The sequence below is a fragment of the Chiloscyllium plagiosum genome, chromosome 6 (assembly GCF_004010195.1).
Source record: "Chiloscyllium plagiosum isolate BGI_BamShark_2017 chromosome 6, ASM401019v2, whole genome shotgun sequence".
In the NCBI taxonomy this organism is placed as follows: domain Eukaryota; kingdom Metazoa; phylum Chordata; class Chondrichthyes; order Orectolobiformes; family Hemiscylliidae; genus Chiloscyllium; species Chiloscyllium plagiosum.
Window position 1 is genome coordinate 30,468,229 of NC_057715.1, and position 14,887 is coordinate 30,483,115.

Here is a 14,887-nt window from a genome sequence, read left to right on the forward strand (position 1 = left end):
ATAAAGATCCTTCTATACATCAGCTCCAAATGACTCACATTTAAATATTACATTCCATAATTATTATCTAACATAGACTAATTGTTTTGATATAGAAATATTGCTGACATCGAATAATTGAAAGTTAGCAAGTCTGTTAATTAACCTTATGCCAGATTATCAGGTTACAGTCAACAACTACAGCTGCATAGTTGGGTTGCAGTAAATTGGTAATAAATAAATGTTCCCTTTCCTTTGGCAAGTTCTCCCCAATGCAAAGAATGCTGGTCAGGTGACCTGTGACCTCCAGGACTGTTAGATATGAATAGTTTTCACATAAGCACTGAATTTATAAACACCAAATGTGGAAGCCAAGTTTAAACCTAGCTGGGCTCTTCAGTACAGAGCTGAAACAGACAATGTTATTGTAGCCAGGACAATCAACTTCCGGTCAAAAATTGGCAAACCTGGAACTGCCTGGTCAAGTGCTAATGCTCATTGTTTGAGAACAAATCATTGTTTACACCTCCAGTGAACCATGTGACGATACTACAGGATTAAGAGGTGAAGTTGGTCTTTTCTGATTTTGAAGAGATGTTTAATGGCAGAGGTCCAGAGTTGTCTATTGAAAACTCGTGAACAGCTTGAGGGGCCTTGGGGTTCTTTTTCAAAATCCGAACAACAGAAGCAGTTTAAATGGGTGTGGTCAACTTTCTATTGAACTAGAAATTTTAGTTTCAGCTTTCGGCAGCTGCTGGGATCTCAAAGCTGATGTGGAAGCTTTTATTCCTCTCTCTGCTCCAACTGAAAGCTGGGGTTCTCTTCCTGCTGCTAGAACTGCATGTGAGAATTTTGTTTTCTGAATTTGCCTTTGTTAAGTGTGTGTTTATGTCACTATATTGGAATAGTTACTGTTTAGTAGTTAAATAATCTACTATGCTGTTAAGTTTTCCTAATAGAGTAATGTTATTCCAATTACTTTCTTCCTTTGTTGTATTTCAACTTTAGTGTATGATGAAAGTGTGATTTGCTTCAAATCTGGTGGTTCGATCAGTCAAATTATGCCTGGTTTGCAACACCTTACATTTATCTTTAAAATAAGAAAAACATTAGGGTATATACCATCTTCTCAATATATTTTGAGTGGGTTGATCTGGTCATAACAACCTGCTTTGTCAGAAGAAGACAACATAGATTGGGTGGCACCCGACCCAGTAGGAGAAGGGCACAAAGAGAGGAATTTAAAAAAAAGCAATAAAAGGGAGCCCATTTCTCTGCTTTTTGCACTTTTTGCAACAGCATCTCCAAAGAGATCGCCTTGGTGAGACGACCTGAAAAGCAAAATCAGCCTTAGCCAAAAGGGAAAGCCCAAAATCGACACCTGGAGATCCTGAAACATCAGCTAACCGTCAAAGACACGGTACAGCCTTTCCCAGCCTGACTGAATTGATATCATCAGCCTTTTCAGATAAACAATTCAAGTACAGTGGTATAGGCCTGTGGAAAGAGTGTAGGGAATTGTCAAAAGAAAGTAATAGATAGCTAGGACATATTTAAGACTGAAAGAAGATTGTCTAACTGGCTACTGTAATCCACAAGCCACCTTAAGAAAAAAGGGTAAGTGAAAAACTGCCAAGAAAACAAACATCCTTCTACACATCAACTCCAAATGACTCACATTTAAATATTACATTCCATAATCATTATCTAACATAGACTGATTGTTTTAATATAGAAATATTTGCTGACATTGAATAATTGAAAGTCCTGAAAAGCGATTAATCGAGCTGGAGAGATTAATTAAAGACCAAGATAAAGTGTTCAATAAAGTTATGTTAGAACTTTGCGAGTCTTCTTCTAGCTTTGATGTGGAGGTGCCAGTGTTGGACTGGGGGAGACAAAGTTAGAAATGACAACACCAGTTAGCAGTCCAACAGGTTTATTTGGAAGTACAAGCTTTCGGAGCTAGTGGGCAAGATCATAGGACACAGAATTTATAATATAAGGTGAAAGTGTCATACAGGAGAAAGTGAGGTCTGCAGATGCTGGAGATCAAAGTTGAAACTTTATTGCTGGAACAGCACAGCAGGTCAGGCAGCATCCAGGGAACAGGAGATTCGACGTTTCGGGCACAGGCCCTTCTTCAGGAATGACCTGAAATCAGTGTCATACAACTGATGCAAAGTTTTCAACAAATCTAGATTGCTGTTAAATCTTTAATCATTTAGAATGAGGTTGCAGGTTTTGATTCATTAATATGGAAAACACAGAACTTCTTTCGTCACATTCCCGAGATAACTTAAGGTTTTATAAAAAAAGATGACATCTCAGCTCAGACAGTGCATGATAGGTGAGAGGTAGGAGTCTGTCTGTATCCCAACCTTGGGTCAGACTGGTCCTACTTCCAAAGTGGGAATTGATAAAATGTCATATGGACTGACTGCCTATAATCTGTGCAATTTTTGAACAAAATAAAATACATCTGCAAATTCAAATCTGTAAATACATTCACACTTTTAATGCAAGATGAGGTCAAAAAGGTCATGAAGGAGTTGGAAACAAAACCTGAGAAATGGTTCAAGACTAGGACAGGGAGATTCATTTGACAAAGTTCAGCAAGGCAGGCTTTGGAAAGGACAGAAGCAAATAGGAAAGTGATTGGATTTTCTCAATCATAGTGAAAACTGCTGAAATCCCTTCTACTTGTCGGAAGTGGTGACGGGCATAAGGGTTTAAGAAGATGATTTGCCATGAAGAAAACCAGGGTGTTATCAATGCAATCCTGAAAGATATTAGAATAATGAGCAGTTTTAGTAAACTACAATAGGACAAGAGCATTTTAGGTGGTCCAGCCAGACTTAAATGATGTTTGTGTGCCACATCCTTTCAAATCTACTTCCCTTGGACTTAAGTGAATAGGGATGAAACCTTTACCAATGGAATGGATAAGTTAAGTGCGCTGTTGTTTTTCTGAGTATCCAGACATCAGAGGTCAAGGTTCAGTAAATCAAGAGCAGCAAAAATGATATATTGAATGGAGGGCCAAAGACAAGTTAACTGGAGTTGGTGTATACAGTAAATAAATTGGGGAATAGCTTTTGCTATGGATATATACAGTAGAAGGAAAGGTTGTGGCGTGAAGGGGGATGTTGATGCTATGGGATTTAAGAAAGTAATCAGAGATGGAAAATAAAATTGTGCAAAAAGGATACTTTAGAAAATAAATTGAAAAGCCACTAGAGGTCAGATTCTCCAATAAGGTTCTGTATCTAAATCCTAATGGACAGAAAAATGAATTGATCTGCTACATGTTAGGGTCTTGCTATGTTAGATAACCATAACTTGGCTCCTAGTGGATGCTGGTCCAGCATTTAAGGTCACCATCAAATGACATTATCAGCTATTTGAAAACTTGCTCAAGGACACAACAGGGAGTTTCACTCTGCAGCTGAATGTACAGAACCTGACCTCAAGAATACTCGATGCGCACACTGAAATATTACAAATGCAACATTTTAGATTTTTTTTTTATCATCCATGTCTTTGTCTTGATCACAAAATTGGTCATTAGCAAGCAGACTGAGTACTTTCCTTGAGAAAGGTGTCAATGACTGAAATACATTTTTGGTCGACGGTATGTGAACAATGTTGCTATTCTGCAAAAGAGGACAGGAGAGAAACAACTACTATTTCCTTGAGCTAAAATTTCCAGTAGCCTTGTTAACATGGTCTTTTCACATTGCAAATTATAATTCCTCAAGGGCTGATATAAATTTTAAAAGCATTTTCGTATTGCTTAAGCTACTCAAAGGGTCTGTTTCCCTGCTGTATGACTCAATCTGATGTTATGATTTTGAAATTACTTTCAAAATTTGACAACAAAGCAATAAAATCAGCACTGTTCAAATCACAAACAGGACAAACCAACAGGTTACTAAAAACGCAATGGGGTCAAAATGCCTAGATTTAAAGGACAATTTATAAAGCCAAATACACCCAACACTGCCTCATTCTCCAAAAGGTTGCAGATTTCTTTCCAAAGAATCATTTTAAGTTAATAGCATAAGAAGCAATCATAAGTATGCAAGCTGCAGAGAGTGGAATGAGGGAGCTTTGTGAAGGTGGGAGACCAGTAAAGTCGGGGGGTGTTGCTGGGTTTCGCTTTCCAAACTATGTCCTCAAATCAGTATGGACGGGAGCAGACCAATGCGTGAGATGTGGAAGATATGCCTGTGTGATATCACCAATAAGTGATTGAGAAATGAGTATTTTTCTCTTCTACCTCTTCTGATTTGTTCACAAATTAAAAGCTAAGTAAGACAAATATTTACAGACAGAAAACTGAAGATCAGCAGGAAACTAAAAAAGCAAATTGAAAATCTAATAAAATAAAACGCTAAGTCAGGCAATGTGTTAAGAACTGCAGGATCCCCACTAAGATTCATAGTGTTCACATCTGTAGCAAGTGTCCTTTGCTCAAGCAACTTGGGCTCAGTTGTTAAGCTAGAACGTTAGCTTCAGAAACTGTAATACATCAGGGAAGGGAAGAATTACTTTGACATTACATTTCAGCACATAGTCAGTCGTTCTCCTTAGATTAACCACCTGGAAATTGGTCATTGGACAGACCATGAGGATGTGATTATGACTGAGGTTGGAGAGGGGATCCAGGAAGTAGCACTGCAGAAGCCTCAGCCATTGTCCTTGTCCACACATTGAAGGTTTGCACTTGTGGGGACAAGAAAGCAGGCTGTAGGTAGGATGAGCAAACTGATGAGCATCATAGCACCAAAAATTAATCGGCAGTGGCAAAGATGAAACGCACTTATAATCAGGGATATTACAGCTACAGGAATAGACACTGATCTCTGTAGCCACATCCTACATCCTGCTGTTGCGATGGGTAAAGATCTTTCATTTGTCCTGCATAACAACTTAGAGTGGGAGTGGAGAGAATCAGTTGTCTTGGTCCATGTACAACAGGTACCAACCATATCGGGCGAATGAGGAAAGAGATTCTACTGAGGGAATTCAAGCAGCAAGGGACTAAATTAAAAAGTAGAGACAAAGGTTTAAAAAAAAAAAGGCTTACGACTTAGCCTCAAGCTCATAGGCACAAGATCATGAAGGTTAACAAGGTAACCCCATGACTTAAACATTGGCACAGAAGAGACAGGTTCAGATTCATGGGACACTGGCACCAATACTGGGGGGAAAGGGAGCTGTTACACCAGGACAGACTGACTTCATTTATGTTGAAACTAGATTCCTGGCAAATCGCATAACTAAGGCTATAAACAGGACTTTAAATTAAATACTGGGTGGAGGATTCAGTTGCAAAACCAACTCTGAGGAGAATGTAGGACAGCAGGTAAATGATGGAGTTGATTGTTTCCAGATAATGAAAGGAAGAGACAGAGCATGTAAACACTGTGCTGCTCCAAAGAATTAAACAAGAGTACAGAATATTGATAACCAGATAAGCTTAAAGGCTTTGTATGTAACAAAGGAATTAATGAGTTAACAACACAAATAGAGACAAATGGATATTATTAAGTGCCAGTTACTGAGACATGGTTATTGGGAATTGAACATCTAAGCGTCCTACTCAGTGTTTCGAAAGGATAAACAGAAAGGAAAAACTGTGATGGTGTTGCAGCTTTTTTAAAGGGTGAAATTAATCCTGTACTGAGAAATGATTTTGGCACTGGAGATCAAGATGTAAAATGTGCTGAGCACAATCAACAGAACCTCAACATTAGATCCATAGTAGGACAGAGTATAAACCAGGACAAACTGGGAACTTGTAACATAGGTACACAATAAACTTGAGTGATTTTACATTGTATGTCAACTGGATTAATCAAACTGGCAAGGGTGACCTTGAGGGAGAGTTCCTAAGTGTACGAGAGATTTTCTTTCTTGCAGCAATACGGGGAGCCAACTGGGGAGCAGGCGAATTACTTAGGGATGAGACAGATTTGTGAACTGGGCAGTGAACTGGGCAGAAAGACTAAATGGTAGGACAACTGCAGAACAGTGGAGAATTTCCTACTCTGGGTTCTAGTTATTATGTTATTTGATTAATCAATTCAAAATTTTTTCATTTTAGTGTTATAAAGAGAGGGAAAGACGGTGTTATTACAGGCTACAGGTCATAGCCTGCTGGATGTCCATAATTGCCATGAGGAGATCATCAAGCAAAATATGGTGAGCACTGATACAGACAAATGGCAGACTGTCACTGAAGACAAGAATTGCTGGAAGCAGAGTTTTTTTAAAAGGGCATCAGAAGGAAAAGGGAGAATCAGAAAAGTTGGCTGGTTGACCAAGTCCACATATTCTCAGCCACTGTCTTCATGTCCAGCAAGTTCAGGAAAGACGGCCATGCCAGAGTAGGGCCTCTGAAACACAGTAGATGATAGTAAAAGTCTGAAGGCGAAAGCAGAAACCATCAATGGAAGACTCTCTCTTATTTTAGGTCAAAGGATTATCATCAAATCCAATAAGGCAGGTCAGAATCATGTGTGGGGTTGTAGCTGAAGTGAGCAACAGGACACATTACAAAAATTTCAAGTCGAACATTAGACTTTCATTGATATTCTAATACTACAACTAAACTAAATAGGAGAGAAAAACATAGTCTGTACCTTTTGATTTACAGTTGTCTTTTGCTGAGAATTGCAATCTCGATGCCAGTATACCTTGATGAATCGGTTGTTAAGTACTGCTTCTGTACTTGAGATTGCCCTCTTTGCTTCTTCATGAACAGCAAACTGAATAAGGGCACCCTCTAGATCACCTTGATAAGCAACCTTAAACAAGTCAATCAATACATGTAAAATTAATTTACTTCCTTACAAATCACATTATAGTGATCAGAAGTCAGTTTTTCCAGCATTCAAAAATCAGCAGAACCTTGCTTAATTTAAGCACTAAAGTATGCCACTTGACTACCTAGGGTGCATCCATTAATCCCTCTTCTGATTAGAATGCTAGATTTGGATGCTGCCTTTTTAATGGACAAGCCCCTTCTTTTTCCACTGCACCTGTTTGCAAAGATTCTTGATTTTGTCACAATTAGTAGGCTGTCTATGCTGCTATGCTTTCCCATTTCAAAATGAGTCTAAAAAGAAATTGGAGGAGAACAAAATAAAAGACTGGGAGACTTGCAAGATAGAACTAACATTGTAAGCCTCAGCCAACTTTGCCAATTGAAACAGGTATTAAAGGTCACATGGTTGCCCACAGACCTGGCTAATTGACTTACAATTAATGCCACCAAAAACTAACTGAATGGTAATTCCTTATTAATGTTTAAGATTCTATTATAATATCCCTACAGACCAACAATCTTCATTATTTTGAGAGGACTTGTTGGGCCGAAGGGCCTGTTTCCACACTGTAATGTAATCTAATCTAATAATTCCTTATTAATGTTTAAGATTCTATTATAATATCCCTACAGACCAACAATCTTCATTATTTTGAGAGATTCATTAGTGCAAGTGTTCTCTTTTTAAGGTGGGCATAATTGTTCCAACTGTCATAATCTGGATGGAAAGTCACTAAATATCACCAAAACAACTCTAAAATAGGGTGCTGAACTACAGTTGAGTTGGTTATTGCAATGCTCCTCCTTCTGGCACTTGAACAAATGGTTTAACAAAAAAAACATTTTTAATGATTAAAGTACCAAATAAACGAACCTCAAACATCTCATTAGTTATCACAAATAATCTACTGTATAAGCTAATTTGTTGAATACTGTATGCTATATTAAAAGTTGGCACATGGAGAAGACTGCCTTTAGTAACAATGACAATACAATGTTATATAGTAGCACCTTCTGGCAGCATTAAATGACTTATTCACCCAAATGGTTCATTTAACATGCAACGCATGCACAATTTCATATATATGAGAAGTACTATGCGAAATACTTTGGACTGTTTTAAAAGATTTTTGAAACATTTTTTCACTCCACCTCTGTTTTGCTCTATACAACTTATTTTGAATCAATTTTTTTTTGAGGAAAGCAACTTTATAAGTTATTTCCATGTAAATGATGACAAAACATAAAATATTATTTGAACAATATTGCGATGTAAAATGCATTCTCATCACAAACAGCTTCAACAGACATACCTTATTTTCCACATTCAATGAAAGGAAAAAAACATATTTTCCATAAAGAACACCCAGCGGAAGCCGACACAGGCACAGGGAGGGTGTGCAGACTCGACACAATCGCCCGAGCTGGGATGGACCTTGGGTCTTTGGAGCTGAGAGGCAGTAGTGCTAACCACTAAGCCACCGTACCCTGATGTTACCAGAAAACACTCGAGGCGCTGCATTCTGGTCTGTGTAGATTTTTGCAATAAGCAGCCGTTGTTAGAGATAAAAGATGTGTTTTGAAACTTACTGTAAAACTTTGGGCAGGACCCTGTTATAAATTGAATGACAATACTGATAGAGAGCTCTTTTTTAAAAAGCTAACTTTATCATGATAAATAATGTATAAATAGAAAAAGCAAACTTCATTCTGAATGAGAAAAGAGTGAATAAACAGCTATGTCAAGACATTAAATTCATAAAACTTGACATGCCATGCAAAGTCTTTGGATTCCTATACTGAAAGAAGTTGTAATGACCCCAAATACCTTTGTTATATCGACCCATTTGACTTAGTCAATGCACAGAGCATTTAAGTCATATGGCTCCAAATTATTTAACACTAAATTCATTAAGGATATTATAGACTGATACTAAAAAGTACAAAATCAAGAATGTTTGCAGAAAATCTCAGTCCACATGAATTCTTTCATAAGCTAGGACACAAGGATTGTTTAACAGGGTTGGACAATTCATTGCCAGCAGCAAGGTGACTAACAAAATTAGTATTGTAAAACTAATATACTACTGCCGTTTATGAAGAGAGATAACCCAAGTAATTTCAGCCCGGTTATCTTACATATCTATGGTAGGAAAGAATTCAAGGACCTTTCACAAAAACTTACAATGTGTGGAGACAAAAAGATAATAGATAAATAGCCAGCATTTATTTCAAAATGGGAAATGGTGTTACAATAAATTTCAGGTTTCTTTCAGAAACGATGGAAAAATTGCAATGGATATATTGTAAATGGACTTTAGGGAAGTCTCCTGGAAAAATACAACACAAGAGATTGCCAGAGAAAAATATCATGTATTTAGAAATGGGGGACAGGTTGGCAAATCAAGTTAAAAATTGGTTCGAGAAAAATGGGAAAAGGTTACGGTTAATATTTAATTTTAACTGTGGGTACCAATGTCCCTCACTGATAAGTTCAGATTTTCAAATTTAAAGGCAACCACAACTGCAAATAGATTTATGCAAAGAAAGAGATACACAAGGATTAAATGCTCAGTTTGGGATTGATCTCAAAATGCAAGGCAACATCAAATACACAATCACAGTTATATCATAAATATACTCATAGCACCATCTTCAGGTGCAACTCAATGAAAAGAACACTTTCTAAAACTGGCATCATTTCAAGAACTTCATCAAATGCTGAGAAAATTAATAATCTATACAGATCAATGAGGTCTCAGAGTTCACTCTAGGAATTTGCTGAGTTAGGAAATCTAAGCAGATCAGCAACTGACGATTCATTTGGATTTAGTATTCCTTGTTCTAAAGGGACCATATGGCTCGGAACAAAGTGTCCAGAGACAGAGGGTGAAAAGAGGACTAGACTTGGCAATGAAACCCTTTAGAATTTTCTTTGCATTCCCACCTGTAAATTTACAATTGTTCCAAATTTGCTGAAGTGTTCATTAAGTTTGCTGATGTTATTTAACTCCTGTGGAACCCTCCGAAGCTCAAGCTTGGTGTTTTCAACCCCATATTGTGGTTTCTTTTGAAATCCTTGGTTGTTGGCCTTGTTGAAATTCGACCTGTTGATACAAATAGGCAGATCATGTGAACCTAAATCTTTATTAAAAATTAACTGCAAAATACACATCATGACTCAATCAATTATGTGTTAAAATTTGTTTAAGGCTCAAATATTTTTGGCAGTTAGGTATTTTGCTTGCTAAGATCTCCAAACCCATTGAAAGTAGTGAATTACTAGGTCTACCATATTCAAACTGATTCTTCAAAACAGCTGTATTGATAGAGCATTCCTTTTATACAGCAGTAGTGGCCTGATTTTAACTTATATATAATTAATTTTGAAAAATTGTTGAAAGGAATTCCACTGCTAACACACACTAAGGAAACCACTTCAATAAAGCCTTCAATTTGATAATCAGTCTCAGCTCATAATGGACTGAAAATTCTTTTAACTTATTGATGTATTTTACAGATTGTCATAAACCTTACAAAAGCAAGAATCACACCACACAAGATTTCCCTGCCTTGGAAAGAACTGAAAATCAAAAGAAATAAGACCAACCACAATATTCCATCAAATGATTTAGACAATTACTACTCCCAATGTAAATTCACCGGTGTTTCTAAGGACCACATTTTATGAAACAAGTCTGATGATAAATGACTGATTGCAGGTTATGGGAGTTTCACTGAAACCAGACTAAATGTGGAATAAATAACACATTGGTACATTTAGTGTTTATGCTCCTGAGAGTTCCTGTTAGTCTAAAACTGAAGAGAACATGGTGAGGAAATGAAGACTCATTGAATAATGGGTCCCAAATAGTTTTTGGCAAATCTCAAAACTGAAAAAAACCATGCTCTCAATTTTCCTTTATTTCTATAAATAAAAGGATTTTAAAATCTGTGGGTACCAATGTCCCAACTTAATTTATCTTTGTATCTCAATGCTTTACTGACAATATGACAGTATTGACACCGATTTCACAAAGGCTTAGCAGGGTTCCTTCTGCTTGGTGGGAAACTTAGAGATCTGTATTATAATCTTAGTATAATGGATAATTATTTAAGACTGAGTTGAGAAGTTTCTTTGCTCAAAAGGGTCTTGAATCTTTGGAATTTTCTATCCCAGATCATTGCGGGAAATTCCATCCTTGGCTATAGTTAAGACACAGAGAGACAACTTTTGGTACGTTACAGAATCTACAGTTACATGTTCACTTTACCCTCCCTCTTGTAGGGTTATAGAACCCTGTAATATCTTCATTTAATATAGGAAAATTTACTCTTTCGATAATAGAAAAAGATGGTTGAAAAGGAAAGAAGGAACATTGTTGTTTTAGTTTAGCCTGCAAATTTTCCAGTCATAGAGGGGTACAGCACGGAAACAACTCATCCATGCCAACCAGATAATCCAACACTTCAGGTTATTGCTTTTGGATGGGGAAATCAAGCCCCAGTGCTCAATCCTCATTTGCACATTTTCAGCAGGGCATGGTCAGTGGGCAATGCCTAATTCTATTACTTGGCTAATATTTCCCCACCACATATCATGACGGTTGAAGAACTGTAACATCAATATACCACACAGTATAATTGAATCTGACTAATTCAAATGAGATCAAAGACTAAACATAGGACTTTGTAGATCCATGTGGCTCAGGTGTTGTGTGAAATGGCTAGACAATCAGGAGAAAATAGGTGAATTTTCTTTTATTTTTGAAATGAAAAGATTTCTCAGTTTTGTAACTGAAATTCAAGAATATGATGGAAAATTATCGTGACATATAAGTTTATCCAAAACACAACACTGGAATCAACAATAAATGAGATGTTACAACTGAAATGTACCAACAGGTTAATGGCTTCTACACCTCCTTTTAAAACATGCTGTACCTAAAAATGTGGAACTGTTCTCAATAATTTTAAGGTAATAACTTAAAGTGAGGCTCAAAGTAAGTTTATTACATAAAGTAAAATGGATATGATACAGTGTTAAATTTTAAATGTACAACCACGCATTTTACTAGGGGAAGCCCATGAAAAGTTTACACCTTGTTACCCCAACTTTTTGAAAAGGTCAGTAACAGCAAGTTTACAATGTGCATTTGTAATACCAAGAAAACTGTTTAAAGTAACAATATGCAAGAAAAATTGAAAATCAAACTTTACTTGTCAAACCAGGATTTCTTCACAGGGACTCCTTCAGCAGAAGCCCCAATTGTACGTTTCCTGGACTCAGAATCCACCACTATTCTCATGTTGTTGTTGTTGTTATTAACAGGTTTTTCTGTTTTCACAGTAATATTTACAGCTAGAATGTGAACAGGTAGAAGTAAGTTTCAAGACCAGAACATACTTCACTGAAATCCTATCCTGCCATCAAGCCTTTTTCATGATTTAGATACAGAAATATTTTAGGTGCATGGGAAGCAGTAATTAAAGATGTAACTTTTGTGATTTTTGAGAAGATTTGTAGCTCAGGTTCAGGTTGTAAGTTTGCTCGCTGAGCTGGTAGGCTTGTTCTTAAACGTTTTGTCACCATGCTAGGTAACATCACCAGTGAGCCACCAGTGAAACGCTGGTGTTCTGCCCTGCGTTCTATTTGAGTGTCTTGGTCTATTAAGGGGGGGTGATGATATCATTTCCGTTTTGTTTTCTTTTTCTCTAAATGGGGTCCAAATCAAAGTGTTCCTGGTTTGAATACGAGGCTTCTAGGAATTCCCGAGCGCATCTTTTTTTAGCCTGTCCTAGGATGGATGCGTTGTCCCAGTCAAAGTGGTGTCCTTCTTCGTCTGTATGTAAGGATACCAGTGATAGTTGGTCATGTCCTTTGGTAGCAAGTTGGTGCTTGTGTATCCTGGTGGCTAGTTTCCTGCTTGTCTGTTCGTTGTAGTTCTTGCAGGGTATTTTGTGTATGACATTCGTTTTGGAGACCAGCATCTACAGGAAAGCAACATACACACACAGACCAGATTCTCAACTGCAGGAGTAATCATCCCAACACCCACAAATGGAGCTGCATCAGGACATTACTTAAACGGGCCACAACACACTGCAACACCCAGGAAATACAAGCAGCAGAAAAAAAATACCTACACAACAGATTCAAGAACAATGGGTACCTGATAAACACAGTCCGCCAATTCTTAAAGACAAACAAGTCACAACACGCCCAGAGACTCGAGCCACACTACCATATATCAAAGACATCTTGGAGATAACGACCAGACTACTCCAACCCTTTGGCATCATGGTAGCCCACAAACCTATCAATGCACAAACAGCTATTGGGGAACCTCAAGGACCCTATACCAACAGCCAGCAAAACAAATGTTATACACAAAACATCCTGCAAGGACTACAAACACTACAATGGACACACAGGCAGAAAACTCGTCACTAGGATACACGAGCGACAGACAGGCAGAAAATTCGTCACTAGGATACACGAGCACCAACGAGCCACTAAAAGACATGACCAAGTATCACTGGTATCCTTACACACAAAGGAGGACACCACTTCAATTGGGACAACATATCTATCCTAAGACAGCTAAACAGAGACATGCACGGCAATTCCTCGAGGCCTGGCATTCAAACCGAACTCCACCAGTAACACATCGATTTGGACCCCATCTACAAACCTCTGAGAAAAAGAACCGGAAATGATATCACGTACCTTAACAGACCAAGACACAAATAAAAAGCAGTTCAGAACACCAGCGTTTCACCAGAGGCTCAATGATGATGTCTAAGAATAAACTTGTCAGCTCAGCGAGCAAACTTACAATATGGTAACTTATGTTTACGTATTATCTTGAAGTACAGGGGGGGAAAAGAACCTAGTCAGGTACAGACACTGAACTGAAAGAGGAGTGAGGAAGGATCAGAAAAGTAGGCTGACATAAGCAACTTAAAAGGAGAGAGATAATAGAATGGAGAAGCTTAAAAATAAATCTCCAAAACTGGGACCAAAGCCAGAAATGGTGGGGTAAAGGCAGATGTGATGCCATCACAAAAAGAAAATGATTTGTTTTATGCAGAGGCTGAGACAACAAAGAAGAGAGGGAGCAAGCGTAATATAGTGAGAAACTCAGGTTCGGGGTAAGGGTGTTTAGTATAGAACAATGATTTAAAATCAGAGTCAAGCTGGTGCATGGAACATGGCAAGGAACAGGAGGAGGAGAAAATACAAAAGAAATAGGAGAAAGACAATAAGGTGTAATTTGATATTGATCAAACCACACTGTAGAAGCTTGAGAAGAACAGGTAGTACATGTCACCAGACAGGATGGTTGTTACCACATACAAGCTCAAACTACTAAAATACATGAGGTTAAGTGAGCTAAAATACAAGTTTTGTAGAGGATATGATTTCTATGATTCTACCTAAACAGAGCAGACTTTTAGAATTAACTTCTACATTACCTCGTGGTGGTAGATCCATATCCCCAGATGTAAGTCCAATTAAGTTAGGTCTTTGGCTGTGTACCCTGTGTCTGTAAACAGGTCTTGATGTACTGGTTATACTTGGTGCTTCAGGATTATATCCATCAGTTTCATAGGTTTCTACAGTCAAAAACAAACAAGAGTGAACTGGAGACCAATCCTCATTATCCTTAGTGATATTCAGTTGCAAGCAAAACTACGTTTATGTAATGTGGATGTAGGTTTGTTCGCTGAGTTGCTAGGTTCATTTCCAGACGTTTCGTTACCTTACTAGAGTCATAGAGATGTACAGCATGGAAACAGACTCTTTGGTCCAACCCGTCCATGACGACCAGATATCCCAACCCAATCTAATCCCACCTGCCAGCACCTGGCCCATATCCCTCCAAACCCTTCCTATTCATATACCCATCCAAATGCCTATTAAATGTTGTAATTGTACCAGCCTCTACCACTTCCTCTGGCAGCTCATTCCATACAAGTACCACCCTCTGCGTGAAAAAGTTGCCCCTTAGGTTCCTTTTATATCTTTCCCCTCTCACCCTAAACCTATGCCCTCTAGTTCTGGACTCC

At 37.9% G+C, this 14,887-nt stretch overlaps 1 protein-coding gene across 1 annotated transcript in view; it reads right to left on the reverse strand.

Annotated features, from left to right (window-relative positions):
• rbm26 (RNA binding motif protein 26) overlaps positions 1-14,887 on the reverse strand; it is a 78,423-nt gene that overhangs the window by 27,453 nt on the left and 36,083 nt on the right. Inside the window, exons 11-14 of the mRNA XM_043692682.1 lie at positions 14,294-14,434; positions 12,035-12,176; positions 9,762-9,921; positions 6,630-6,794 (exon numbers count right to left, since the gene is read on the reverse strand). Coding sequence (XP_043548617.1) covers positions 6,630-6,794; positions 9,762-9,921; positions 12,035-12,176; positions 14,294-14,434 — 608 coding nt within the window. The remainder of the gene's footprint in view (positions 1-6,629; positions 6,795-9,761; positions 9,922-12,034; positions 12,177-14,293; positions 14,435-14,887) is intronic.